The sequence below is a fragment of the Gobio gobio genome, assembly GCF_949357685.1.
Source record: "Gobio gobio genome assembly, chromosome: 24".
Lineage (NCBI taxonomy): Eukaryota > Metazoa > Chordata > Actinopteri > Cypriniformes > Gobionidae > Gobio > Gobio gobio.
Genome location: NC_137120.1, coordinates 23982553 through 23997491, shown reverse-complemented (window position 1 = coordinate 23997491; position 14939 = coordinate 23982553). Strand labels below are relative to the sequence as shown.

The 14939-nt window shown below is 37.1% G+C and overlaps 1 protein-coding gene across 3 annotated transcripts in view; it reads left to right on the top strand.

The window, feature by feature from the left end:
* The window catches only part of grip2b (glutamate receptor interacting protein 2b), a 293833-nt gene that overhangs the window by 175828 nt on the left and 103066 nt on the right, over positions 1-14939 (top strand). Inside the window, exon 1 of one of the 3 annotated variants that reach the window (XM_079807132.1) lies at positions 12564-12817. The exons of the other annotated variants lie outside the window; for them this stretch is intronic. Within the exon in view, the coding sequence (XP_079663258.1) occupies positions 12778-12817 (40 nt within the window). The 5' untranslated portion in view covers positions 12564-12777. Of the gene's footprint in view, positions 1-12563; positions 12818-14939 lie in introns of those variants that run through there. 3 annotated transcript variants of the gene reach the window in all.

Sequence of the window (14939 nt, the reverse complement as noted above, 5' to 3'; positions counted from 1 at the left end):
CTCTGGTGTTGGAGCTAAATGTTGTTTAATGCACTCAATATCTAAAACTGTTTGTTATTGGCAGGGCAGATTTTTACTGTGGCACATTACTGCTGTTATAGCCAGAGCCGGCTCTCCCTATAAGCGAACTAAGCGGCTGCTTAGGGCCCCGCCGCCACTAGGGGGCCCCCTAACTACAGATTGCACTCGCCAGCGTCGCCGCAGTTTATCACGCAAGACGCTCAATTCGCGTCATTCGCACCGCGCGAAAAGCGCCTTCCGCGTTACAGTTAACGTTACAGTTAACGTTACATGACCTACACTAGTTCTGGGAAAGAAAAAAACGAAAAATCTTTGTCTCAATAGACGCTTATTACAATAAAAAAATAGTTTAAGAACATTCGAGAGAAAGAAAGTAATAGGAAGAGAGAGCAATCATTTGACAGTCAAAATCAAAATGAAGTTTAAAATAAAGCGGTTAAATACAAGCTTTTTCTTATGGTCTTAATTGAATAGGCAATTAAAGATTATTAATAAATATTAATCTATATACTATTATGAAATATTTTATATATTGTTAAGCTAAATCGCCCAGACCATTTAAACCTAAAGAAAACACAGTGTCCTCTCTGAAACATTTTTGAATGATGATCGATACAAGACACCTAAAAGCAAAATGGATTTGTGGTAAATTTTAGTAAAGAACACTGTAAAAAAAATCAGGTCCCCAATTGAAAATTTTCTAGTGAGCGATCACATCTAAATTTTTCAGTTGGCCAAATTGAATTATTCAATTAAAATTCAAGAAATTAAATTTGGCCAACTGAAAATTTTAGATGTGATCGCTCACTAGAAAATTTTCAATTGGGCACCTGATTTTTTTTTTACAGTGAATGTATTACTGTATGTAATCATAAAAGGTAAAAAATATCTCACTCCATGCTGTGAAGGTTTAAAATATGAACAGTATGTAAGAGTTAATCAACCAATAATTAAATAATATAATTTAACATTGGATTTCTTTTAATTTACCCTTAACATAATTGTAAAAAACAAAATGTCACTTTCTCAGGAGGAGCCATTCTTAAATATTTTGGTGGTCGTGGAGAAACATTTCATGAGGCTGACACAAGTAAATATTTCCCACTGCCTTTCTTTTGAATAGTTTTGTGCGCAACTTCAACATAGCTAATTTTCCTCTTGCCAATAAAAAATTTAGTTTTATAATCATAATTCACTATGTTGTCTAATTGTACTTTAATATTAATTTAAAATGAATGTGTTTAATCTACTCTGCATACTGTATTTATTATTAATTATATTATAATCTCAACAGCTGGAGGAGGTGACTCTACTGCTGCTTCAGTAGAGCATAGCGAGCCGCATACCACTATGGCTAATGTTGTAAGTTAGCTATATATTGTTAATGCTAAATTATTAATATTTATTTGTTTACAACAAATTGACCTTAAATTTGCAAATCTATAATCTTTACTTTTACTGTTTCAGTGAGTGTACTTTAATAAGCAGTAAAATAGTTGTAGGCAATCATGTTAAAAGATATACAGATGAAATATGTAAGTGTTAGATTGTATACAGTTGCTGGTTTGCAGTGCAATACTCCATTATTCACTGCAAGGCAGGGCCCCAAAATTATCCTGCTTAGGGCCCCCAGAATTACAGACCCGGCCCTGGTTATAGCCTTGAGGAACCTAAAATCTGGAAGAGATTTCAAGCTAATGTCTTAATACAGGTTAGCGGCTATGTTTAGAATTGGCAGAAATTTAGCACTGGCTCTACATTTTCTGAAAAACATTTTGTTACCTCCTGTTGGCCTTCTGAACAACTACAGCCTACATGTAGTTTGGCGATGTGAAGCTCATTTCCCCAAAGAGTAAAGATGCTAAGGCTCTTTAGCTGCCTTCTAACTAAAACTGCTAAGAAACAAGGTTCAGTCATTGCCTAATTCTTCTTTGAGCTTCTCTATGCTCACAAGCAATCCAGATTACACCAGGGCGAGCATTTTTTCAGGGCAAGTGTTCGCTGCATCACACAAAACGAAATGTGTAAAGCTGTGGAGACGTGTGTGCCTGCCCTCATTGTGTCAGGCTGTTGTATGTTATCTGCTGGGAGGCGAGAGATTCAACAACAGCTTTAATTTCAGGGAATAAGAGGGAAACATGGGAAAAGGAAAGAAGTGGGTTTTGGGAAACCATTTGCATTTCAAGTGCAGCTTTGTAAAGGTAACATGCTGCTTGTTTATTAGCCGATTCTTCGTTCTCAAACGTGTTACGTTATTAAACTGCAGGAGAACAGCGAGAACTGAATTAGCTACTGAAAATATAAGTAGGGGAGCGTGGGGCACAACCTAACGCGGGGTTAGTTGTAACATGCATATTTTAATCCTTTCCACACATGCCAGAATGACGAAACTTAGTGTATTTACTAATTGCCATATCAATATTATTTAGAGAAAAAATATCGCCAAAATGATCAAATCTCTGGAAGATATTACTGAACATTTATTTAACCATAGCAAAAGTAAATTTCTTAGTTAAGTTTAGTTTTCATCTCTGTTTTTTGTGTTTATTTAAAATAAGACAAATCTGATATTATTTTAATCTTATATCTGTTATTTAACAGTTGAGATGGTTCTTTAATGCTGATCTTACCAGCAGAAGACACGAGCCGCAGTTTAAATCCCAGTTGTGCAGATGGGGTGTGTTGTAACACTGCGTTACAATGAGTCCCTATTAAAAATATGACATTATATTCTATACTTTTATGAATTATTTTGAGAAACCATGAGAAAAGGGTGCATAATGATTGAGTGTTAATGTTCAGATATTATTAATTATTATTATGTTTTGAACTATGCTGTATAGCTGTATTTAGCGATGTGTTTGTAGTCAAACTCAAAAATGCTTATATTTTTAATGATTAAAAATTGCCATTATTTTATTTAAAGGGGTGGTAAAACACATTCTTTTGAAGGCTTGACTGTGTTTGGAGGGTGCACTGTAACATGTGTTCATGCTTCGTTTTAAAAAAAATTGCCTTATTTTTCATATATTTGACCTTTATTCTACACTGCTCTGTCCCTCCTTGTAAAACCAGCCTGGTCTCATTGCAAAAATGTACCTCTGGCAACGTTTTTGCAAACCCCAAAATACGTACCAATATGTACATATCACTGCAGTTTCAAAGTGATATGTCCACTGGGTGCCGCCAAAAGCTTCGTTTTTTTCCCGGAACAGATGAGCGTCAATCTGACGTTTTGTGACATTGTTTTTTTAACGTACACCTACACTAAACCCTAAACCTAACCGATAGTGTTAACAAAATCAAATGTGACAAAAATACAATAGTAACCATGTCTTGTTAGCTTGTGTGAACTCATCTTTGAGCTCTTTTATCATGACCTGAGCTTTCATTATTACAAGTACAAATCTGTACCAGCTGAGCTACTGAGCAAACTTATTATATAAAAAAAGCCGAGCATATGGAGCAGATTAAGTGACGCAAACTCCAAAATTTATTCATTTACATGGAAAAAAAAAAAAACGATAAAAAGTGCTTGCTGTTTTACTGCCTCTAGTGTTCATTTCACTTTGAAACTGCAGAGATATGTACTTTTTGGTACGTATTTTGGCGGTTTGCAAAAACGTTGCCAGAGGTACATTTTCACAATGAGACCAGGTTGCGTAAAACGGTCTGATGCTTTCCGGGTTGTATGAGGCCAGTCCCTCAAAAATACGCGATGGGCTCTGATTGGTTAGCTGGCCCAGTGTGTTGTGATTCGCTAACCGCCTAGTGCACGTTTGTCGGAAACGTCACGCCCATTACCTTCACCGGAGGCTGTGCTTTGGTCAGTATTAGAAACAACGGCATCAATAAAACCATCTGAGCCCGAATCAGACCCAGAACATTTTAGTGAAGATGATCGAGCATAACCTGTTCAGTCCTCAAGAGTAAAGACTGCAGATCTATAGTGATCGCTACTGAATGGCACTTTAACTTTTGTATTTTTAGAATGATTATAGCCAAATATCTGTCGCAAGAACTAACCCAAAACGAACACTAAGCACTGGCTTTACTAGTAAGTTAGCCAAATCACACACAGAACCATGTTTAGCATGCCTGTAGACAAACAATACATAAAAGCTCTAATCAAAGAATCATTTACACTAATGCCAGGTTCGCTGTTGAGATTTTAACGTTAGTGTTTGTAACGTTAGGTGTTCGTCGGATAACGTTAAGTATGAATGAGCATTTAACAGACTGGTTTGCAGAACAGCGCTGTCATCTGTTTACTTCCTTGCTACAACCTATTACAGGAAAACACATAGATGAAAAAAAAATCAGACTTACAGGTTGTGGCCCGTAAACAGCTTCTGTTTGTAAATCCAGCTTTCAGGACAAGCCGTTGTGCATATCCTGTATTGAACTCGCGAAGTTTGTGGAAGTTTGTGTTGTCCTCCGTGAAATGTGCAGCGCGCGCGTCGTGCATCCACGCACTGGCAGTGTTTTTTTCACGCAGCTGACGTTGTGCAAATCCGGCATTGAAATCGCGAAGACGGTGGATGTTTTCCTCCATGAGATGTGCTGCAGGGAGCCCCGCGTGCGCCTGTTCCCCGCTGTCTCATACACACGTGCAACATGTTGTATGTTAAACGCTCTGCAACGCACCCCCGTCCCAAGGAAGACTGAACAGAGCAAGTACCCCAGACCTGCAATCCGGATGAAAATAACAGCGTTTCCTTGGCATCGCGGCAACAACACTCCAGCCTAACTATACCACAACAGCTCCGCGATACAAAATGGCCTCACCCCCCCTTATTTAATATTCTCGGAGGAGGGGTTTATGTAAATATTGAGCCTGGTGATGTCACCAACCCTGGAGGAATGTCTGTAGTCGCCTACTGGCCGTTTGCTGTAGTTCTTAGAAACTGATTTCTTTAAAAGCAAATATCTCCCTTTGCTTTAAACTTTGAACGTTGTAACTTTGCAGATGTTGTTTTTGCTCAAGCAGCAACATTACACGCTAGCTAAAGTTAGAATAGTGAAATCGTGGTTTACCACCCCTTTAAAAAAGTTAATAATTGTATTTTGTTGACAAAATATTTTAGTTTTTCTTGTATATTTTTTTTGATTATATCAGAGAAAATTTTAAGCTGTTATTTGGTCATGTTACATTGTGCCCCACCACTTGTTACAATCTACCCCACCTATGGGGCATGTTGTCACATTTAACTTCCATTCTTTCGGGGTAAATCAAGAAAAAAGTATACACTGTATTAATGAAACAAAACCACATAATTGTACTAAACATGTGTGCAATTAATGTGGGAAACACTAAATACTCTGACCCCCAAGTGGATTTACACAAACTGAGAAAGTCAAAAAGCGTTAGGTTGTGCCCCGCTCTCCCCTATCCCAGGATGCTTTGCTCCCTTCTTTCTGGCTTAAAGACACCATTAAATAATTTAGTCTGTTTTCCAAGAAAACAAATATGTACATTTTAAAAGGTTTCTAAGTTGTAAACAAAACATACATTATTGTGGTACGTTTTACAAGAAAATATAATTTCAAATTTTTGCAAATAGTTTCAATGTAAATCCTACACCTTTTTTTCTGTGTATTTGATAAAAATTGTTTTCAACTGGAGGTAAAATGTAGGAGTGGATTAGCAAATAGATGGCTAAAGCTAGCAAATATGGACTTAAACCACAAAAAAAACATGAATTTGTTTTGCTGCTGTTAAGTCCTAATTTATTCTAAGCTAAACCGGAAAGGTTGATGTTATTTGTAGGACCTAGAATTGATCTATCCGGCACTTGAAAGTGAATCCGTTAATCGATATTGTCTGTTTTAATTGGCGTTTAATTATCTTTTGCATCATCAAAGAGCCTCAAATAGGAGTCATTATCAAAGATGTAATGTTCATTTAATAGTCTCTAAGTTATGGCAGCCATTTCATTTTTCAAAAAAAACAAAAACAAAGAAACGTATCTGTAATCACCCACCTCTGGTTTATCTTGTATTCTGCCCCACTTCTCTATATCCCGTATGTTTGTCTTCTATTCTTTGATGGATGGTGGATTATCTGATGAATAATCCTCAACCACATCAAACGTTTCCATAAAGGTAAGGGAATTGTGCTGATAGTCATTGCATTAGATCTAAAACGGGATCTGGCGCACCAATAAATCCAAATAACATCTAAACTTCCCAGACAACGGACAGTTTAGGAGTGTTGTGTAACAGATTGGGGAACCTAGATTACTTTAGACTAGAATTTTGTCTAAATATATTATGAATAAAATGCTAAAAATCAATCATTTTAAATGCGGAACTAAAATAAACAAATGTTCATTTAATTGTATTGTGAACCAATAGTAACCAATAATTGTGCTATTTCAAAATTTTCAACTATTCTGTATATATTTTGGTGCTAATTAAAATACATTAAAATTACAAAAAATTAAACAAACTACGATACAAGTGATTTTAGGGATCACAATAACCCAAAAAGAAAAAAGAAAAACCAAATAAACAAGATCTTGTTCTCACAAATTATTTATTTGTTCCCTCATTTAAATGCAACACATTTAAAGTGGCCACAGTTCAAACAATGGAACAAATTAATAAAACGAGGCCATGAATATGTTAGCATACTGCTAACAAAGCATTTTAGCTTAGCCTGTATCAAACTGAGGGTGCTTTCACACTAGCCTGTGTGAGGGTGCTTTCTGACTGACGTCAGAGTTCGGTAAGTTTGGATGATGTGAACGCGGTCTTCCGAACTCGGGTGCGCACCCACAAACTCTATTAGAGTCTGCTTAAAAGGAGTGGTCTGGGGTACGGTTTATGTGAACTCCGGTACGGTTCACTGCTGATGTGAATGCAATCGTACTAAATCGTGGAAGTGAACCGCTATTAATGACGTATGATTTGATCAAAATGTGTGTTGTGTGTGTTTCACTCATTTTCCTGCATGGCGAGCGTGACTGACGTACTGCAAGCCGAGAGCTGTAGATTTCATTTCTGCTCGTCTTCAGCGTTCTTTAGAGCTTTCGCAGTACATTTGCGGCAGATAGACGCAAGTGCCATTACTTACTGAAGCTTTGAAAACAAAACCAACGGTTCAAAAACAAAAATATAAAAGTGAGGTGAGCAACGCTATGCATTTTGCCACCTTCACGCTCGCTGCCGTTACTAAGCAACCGGGTAAACAGCTGCTGCTTTGATGACGCAAACGCACCCCTGTTCGGACCCAAAAAATATAATATGAACACAGTCCAGTGGCAGCAGGGAGAGTGGGAGGGGGAGCAATCGAACTCGGGTTCGGTCCAGGCAATCGAACCAAGTGTGAAAGCACCCTAAGAACAACCCTTCAGTATTTGATCAGACTTTATCAAATCCATTTCAAAACTAATGTCAATTCGATCCAATGTCTATTTCAAACAAACCATTCATCATACTAGCTTAGCATACTGTTAGCATAACACTCTAGCTTAAACTGTATTAAACTGAGAACGAGTAACCCATCAGAATTTGATCAGACTATATCATATCCAGTGTCAATGTCTATTTCAAGCAAACTATACTAGCATACTAGCTTAGCATTAGCCTTGTTTACATCTGGTACTAAGAAACATTTTGGTCGATTGAATCATAAGTAGATGACGCTAAATACAGGTTTAAACGGGGTCTAAAACGTTTTGAGCTTGTCCACTTTCGACCACTTTCAGATGTAGAAAATACATTCGACCGGATTGCTTCCGTAGTGTAAACGCTTATGTGGTCAAATGTCAGATTGTGCTGTCAAACTCTCCGCCTACTGACCCTAATGCATAAATATTATGGGAAGTGCGCTAACCAGACCGGAATTAAACTGATGGCTGGAGACCCAAGTCTGGTTCTAATTTTCTCTTACCATTCCTTGTTTCTAATGCTGGGTACACACCAAAAGATTTTTTACATCTTATAAGATTTTCAAAATGTGATAGACCACACACATGAGGACAAATAATCCTAGATTTAACCGTTTTGCTCCTATAGTGTGTGGTGTGCCATGATGTGACAAAGACAGCACACCACACACAAACAGATTTTCAACCAGAGTCCCGACTGTAAACACAGGAAATCTCACAAAATCTCGCGAGACTTCAGAATAAGTATGGCGGTGATTGGCATAAATATCAATTTCGATCTTGATTCAATATCAATTCATATAGCCTATGTACATATAAGGAAAGTTTGCCTTTTTAGCACTATTTTAAACTTTTCTTGGGTAAATTATATTTGCTTGCATTCATTAATATTCACTTGTGTGTGCTTCTATAAGTATCATTAAAAAAATTAGGATGTAAATTGTTAACGTTTTAAAATTTCACATTTAAAGAAATCTAGTGTTTGATCATAAATATGTTTTTAAATGCAAAACCTAAAAATAAGTAAGCAGTTATGATCTGCAATACTTTGAGCAACCAGACTAGATACATGTAAATGTATTAAAGAGCCATTCATCCACATGGTGGGTAATGAAATTACAAATAAAAATGATTTTTCCAGCCACAAAATGACTCTAATTTGCTTCTTTGCATTGGAATTCTTTATTTTAACCTTAATTACTACACTAATTGTAATATAAATAATACAAAAAAAAATATTTTAAGTGGTCATTAATTGACCATAATTATTGCACAAATAGTAGGCCTATTTACTACCAATAGCTTTTGTGGACCTATTGAGCACTCTGTGAACCACGTACATGAGCGCACACGCCGCCGGGAGATGAGAGCATGTCGCAACTCTGTTTTTCCACGCCTCTGGCTTTAACTTTTATGCCACATTAGCGCCAAAATGCTATATTTATTGTTTGAATTTCGTATTCAATTTTAAAAGCTTAGACTTTCAAGTTTCATATCAAAAGCAGGGTTGAGAGAAAGAGAGAGAGACGCATGAGTGACAGAGAGATGGAGTTTCCCTCAGCGTGCTTTCGGATTGAATTCGGATTCGGATTACGATTCGTGATCGGGACGGCTCCGACGTTCTTCCGAGCAGGTTCGGACACTCTTAACACAATTCACATCACAGGAAAATCTGATAAGATAATCTTTTAGAACCATCAAGATAATCGGGACATAGCTAGGATTGTCGGAAGGGGGGAAATCGGCCCAAAATCAGCCCGATTATCTTTTGGTGTGTACCCAGCATAACACATACTCACAGCGCTCGGCGTGGTTTTGCGGCTGTCAGAGCAGAAAAAACGAAAGCTGATGCTCTCTGTATGTCTTCCGTTGTCTCCGGTCACGTTCATATGTAGGCTACATTGTGCGAGCAATTTCGTCCATTAGACTGAAATATCTTAAAAAAACAATACACTTACCCGCCAGGTTAAGAGACCAGGTTTAAATGGGTATGTCTCTCCCTCGTCTACTTGTGATCTGATCGACCAAAAACATCTTAAGGTGTAAACAGGGCCATACTGTTAGCATTCTAGCTTAGCCTCTATCAAACATTTTTATTTCATGGGGTCTTTAAAAGATTCATGCATCCTGTTTTCGAGTCATTATTAGCGTACTCTGAGGAATCATGGGATTGTGATTGCGAGTTTGTCACAGAAGTGGCCTGAAATATTTAGACGTTCACCAACCAGAGGCTGGAACATAAACTGAGACCACCTGGAACAAATTCACTTTCTGATCCGGTCTTGATGTTCTCTATGGAGTGAGTTCGAGCACAATGCAATTTTGATTGGGTATTAAAGTTCTAGCTCAGTATTTCAGAAGACATTATTTGCGCTTTGATAAGATATGAGCCTGTTACCACATGCAAATTATTGTACAGTACATGTATGGTTGTAGCAGAAAAACTTATTTATGTATTTCGATAGATGCCAATAACTTCAAGAAGGTTCTAGCAATTCCAACAATCCTTTTTTGTCAATGGATTTGTATGCATCTAAATTTGGTACTCATACGCACAATGTTTTCATTTTTATAAACTGTCAGTATGTAAAAAATGTACACTTTGCAGATATTTTCTAAATTCCTGGAATACGAGAGACTGATATACAGAGGCAGATGAAGGGAAAGGGGTTTTTATTAGTCATTTGTGTCAGAGGGGCATGTTAGATCGTAGGGGACAAAGTGTAAGGAGAGGCAGAACGCTGATTCAAGGAGCAGGACCGCAGGTCAGAGTCACTCTGGACGGAGGAGCAGTTTGTAGCTGGAGCTGCTTGGTGTCATTGTTGGTATCTGTCTGAAAAGAGTCCTGGGGGAGACCAACTATAAGGACAGAGGTGGAAATAATGCCCACTTCTTTTAAATAAAAAAAGTTTCATTCACATGACTGTTCAGTGTTCCCTTCTGAAAACATATAGGCCAATTTAACATTTATTTTTGTTTGAAAACACCTGAAGTATCTTGGAATCTTTTAAATTAAGCTGCATGGATTTAGTCATGTAATCAGGCAGAATCACATTTATTGAATTTGATATAGTCTAATCAAATACTGAAGGGTTGTTCTCTGGAAATGGTGTTATATTTGTGTTTTCATGATTTATTACTGATATATACTATATTGCCAAAAGTTTTGGGACGCCTGCCTTTACATGCGCATGAACTTTAATGACATCCCATTCTTAATCCGTAGGGTTTAATATGGAGTTGGCCTACTCTTTGCAGCTATAACAGCTTCAACTCTTCTGGGAAGGCTTTCCACAAGGTTTAGGAGTGTGTTTATGGGAATTTTTGACAATTTTTCTAATGCATTTGTGAGGTCAGGCACTGATATTGGACGAGAAGGCCTGGCTCGCAGTCTCCGCTCTAATTCATCCCAAAGGTGTTCTATTGGGTTTAGTCAGGACTCTGTGCAGGCCAGTCAAGTTCCTCCACACCAAACTCACTCACCCATGTCTTTATGGACCTTGCTATGTGCACTGGTGCGCAGTCATTTTGGAACAGGAAGGGGCCATCCCCAAATTGTTCCCACAAAGTTGGGAGCATGAAATTCTCCAAAATGTATTGGTATGCTGAAGGATTAAAAGTTAATTTGCACTGGAATTAAGGGGCCAAGCGCAACTAAAACAACCCCACACCATAATCCCCCCTCTACCAAAATTTACATTTGGCACAATGCAGTTAGGAAAGTACCTTTCTCCTGGTAACTGGCAAACCTAGAATCGCACATCAGATTTCCAGACAGAGAAGCATGATTCGTCACTCCAGAAAACAAGTCTCCACTGCTCTAGAGTCCATTGGCGGCGTGCTTTACACCACTGCATCCGACGAGTTGCATTGCACTTGGTGATGTAAGGCTTGGATGCAGCTGCTCGGCCATGGAAACCCACATTACATTAAGCTCTCTACGCACTGTTCTTGAGCTAATCTGAAGTTTGGAGGTCTGTAGCTATTGACTCTGCAGAAAGTTGGCGACTTCTGCGCACTGTGCGCCTCAGCATAAGCTGACCCTTCTCTGTGATTTTACGTGGCCTACCACTTCGTGGCTGAGTTGCTGTTGTTCCCAATTGCTTCCACTTTGTTATAATACCACTAACATTTGAGCGTGGAATTTTTAGCAGTGAGGAAATGACTTATTGCACAGGTGGCAACCTATCTATGGTACCACGCTTGAATTCACTGAGAGCGACCTATTCTTTCACAAATGTTTGTAGAAACAGTCTGCATGCCTAGGTGCTTAATTTTATACACCTGTGGCCATGGAAAGGATTTGGAACACCTGAATTCAATGATTTGGAGGGGTGTCCTAATACTTTTGGCAAAATAGTGTAACTTACAGGTTACTGAACTTAGTCATATTATTTGATAAATATATCTTAAAATAATCCATTATTTGTCAAAAAATGCATACATTTTTATATAATTAAACATTAAACGTAAATAATGACGTAAAAAATGTAAATAAGATTGTACTGTAAGCTTGTTTCCGCCACAGAAATACAAATTTGTAAAAAGATCAAATAAATGTAATCATTGTAATATTTATTGTAATACTACCAGAATTTAAACCATTTATCTATTATTAAGTATGGACATTCGAAATGTATGGTTACAAGGTTGAAATAGTGTTTGGTACACTTAAAAAGGGGTAAAGTTTACTTAAGCAACAGTAGATTTTTTTTCAATTATTAGATCAAGTAGAACTACTTACTCCAAGTAACAACTACACATATTAAAATTGTATAGTTTACTTACTGTCATTAGACTGTCAGTCTTAGACATAAGACTGTCATTTAAATGTTTAAGATTGAAAAACCATTGAGGAAACATCACTGATACTCTAAGGTGGGAATTTATTTTTTTTTTTTTTTTTTTTTTTTTAAGTTCAGCAGTAACCTTTCAAGTGAAATGAAAAGAATTGACATTTGAATCTGTGCTTTTTTCAAAAAACAATAACCTGAAGATAACAGAACAGACATCCGCTCCGGAGCGTTTTTAGCTGTCTTTTACATCCAGCAGAATGAATTCCTCATTCAGCACACAGATTTACATCCGTGCGAAGCAAATCAAAGGAGAAACCAAAAATCTGTAGGGGTGGAGGCACCGTATAGCTCCACACAACAAAAAGACAGCTTAGATTTACAGGAGGGAGAGTGTGTATGTCCCTAATACGAGTGTGTGAGAGAGACTAAACACACACGCACACACACACACACGGAGCTGAACCGTGTGACCAGACAGGGGGGCGCTTCTGTTGCTCGCAGAGCTGCATTTCTGTCTCTCTGTTGGTGTGTGTGTGTGTATGTGTGTTTGAATCAAGCACGCCAACATGCTCTGTGGGCTACGGAGAGAAGTGAAGACCAGTTTTGGTGAGAATTGCTCTTTATTGAATTCATGATTGATTGTAAACTAAAAGTGGATCATTTAGTGTAGATCCTTTAGATGTGGGTGTGTGTGAATTTTCAATTGGGCAATCTGACAAACGTGAGGTGAAGTTAGCCAAAGTTTGCTTTCGAGATGGTCAGTTAATGTTGTTATTTGGACTGAGTTGGTTCTTCATGAAGTTTTGAATAGAAATCTCATCTGTAGAAGTTTAATGGCTGTTTGTGTTATAATGCCTAATGATGGACATTCAGGAATAGGAAGGCTGACACTGGATATATGTTGTTGTGTGTTCTTGCAGATATTGTCCATTTTACACAAACTGATATTTTTTCCATTTGCTGTAATTGTATAAATTACATTTGACCTTTTAAATAATGTGTACCACCACAAAGTACCATAGTACATGGCTTCTCTGATCAAATACAATAGTTAACCTCATTAATAAATTTAAAACAATTAATCTTTCACTCCAAATTTGAAAGAAAGGAACTAGACAAACAAGAATAATGATAACTACAATTATTATTATTATAATGCAGAGAAAAATATAATAATTAATACTTAATTATTATTACTGTAATTAGTTATATATCTAATTATTGTAATGCAACAAAAGTCATTATATATTATTGAAAAGATTGATAAATAAAAAAAAAACTATGTAATTTATGCCTCTATTCTATGCAGATTTTAATAAAAATATATTTATATATTTTTTAATTGAAATGTGTGATATATATCCTCCAAATTTGACTTAAAAAAAAAAAAAAAAGTAAATTGGAGTATCATGTTTCAATGGCATTTGAATATGGTAATTATCCAGTACCATGGTATACAAGTACCATGATTCCATCATTGTACTATATTACCACTGTACTTTGTTTAAGGATTGTGTAATATGTACAAATTCTTTCCTAAAGCTGCTGTTACTATGGCAATAAAGGGTCTTAAATATTAAATGCATGAAGCTGTCTCACTCCGTGTCTGTGCATTGTAATTGCTGTTTCATACATTCAAATCGACATACAGTAACATGTATGTTGAATCCCCCTGTGATCTGTTTTTTGCTGCCTATGAATGACAGTGTTTGGAGATGAAACCATATTTATGGGCTCAGTTGAGCGAGTCAGGGGACGCTGATCTAATGAAGAGGAGCAGAGGAAGCCGTCACGCAACAGAGCTCAGTCTAATGCTCTCCCAGCGGGGGCCAGACGCAAAGAAGTGTGTGTGTGTGTGTGTGTGTGTGTGTGTGTGTGTGTGTGTGTGTGTGTGTGTGTGTGTGTGTGTGTGTGTGTGTGTGTGTGTGTGTGTGTGTGTGTGTGTGTGTGTGTGTGTGTGTGTGTGTGTGTGTGTGTGTGTGTGTGTATGTGTGTTAGTAATGATGCTTCGACACTAGCTGAGATTGAGAGATCTTATCATCCATACGCATGCATTACTTTTCTGTACCTGAGCTGAAGAAAGTGTTTTCAATCCCATAATCCTGTGATCAAATACAATCTGCATCAGAATCTACTGTTTACACTCCTAAACATAAAGGTTTGTTATTGGCATTGACTTGATGGAGAACCTTTACTATCCACACTGTAAAATCCAACAGTGATTCTAGTTAACTTTACTTAATGTCTTAACTTAATTGTAAAAATCTAGTAATCTGTACTATTCACATATTCCTTGTTTACTCGTAAAACCAAATTTAAGATTAATTGATTGCTTTGAGTACCATTTAGTCAAGTAAAAAAAAAAACCCTCACCATTATGGTGAATAGTGTCACTTTGGTTGACGACTTTGAGCATTTATATTATTATAACTTTTTTCCTATTGATGTACCGAAGCAACAAGAAATCACAGTTATTTGGTTTCAAAGGAGGAAACAGGTTGTTTTTAAAAGTTGACCTTTGAACTATAGTTAATGATTTAGTCAGAAATTAAGGTCACCTTTTAAAATTAACCTATATGATATTTCCCTTTATGTCGTATAATGATCGTTTACAATTTTATTGCAAACACTTATGTCATAAACACCTGTGAAACTTTTAATTGGGTTGATATAATCCTTCTATATTTGTAACAATATCTTGCAGTTGACCATGCTTGAGTCACACGCA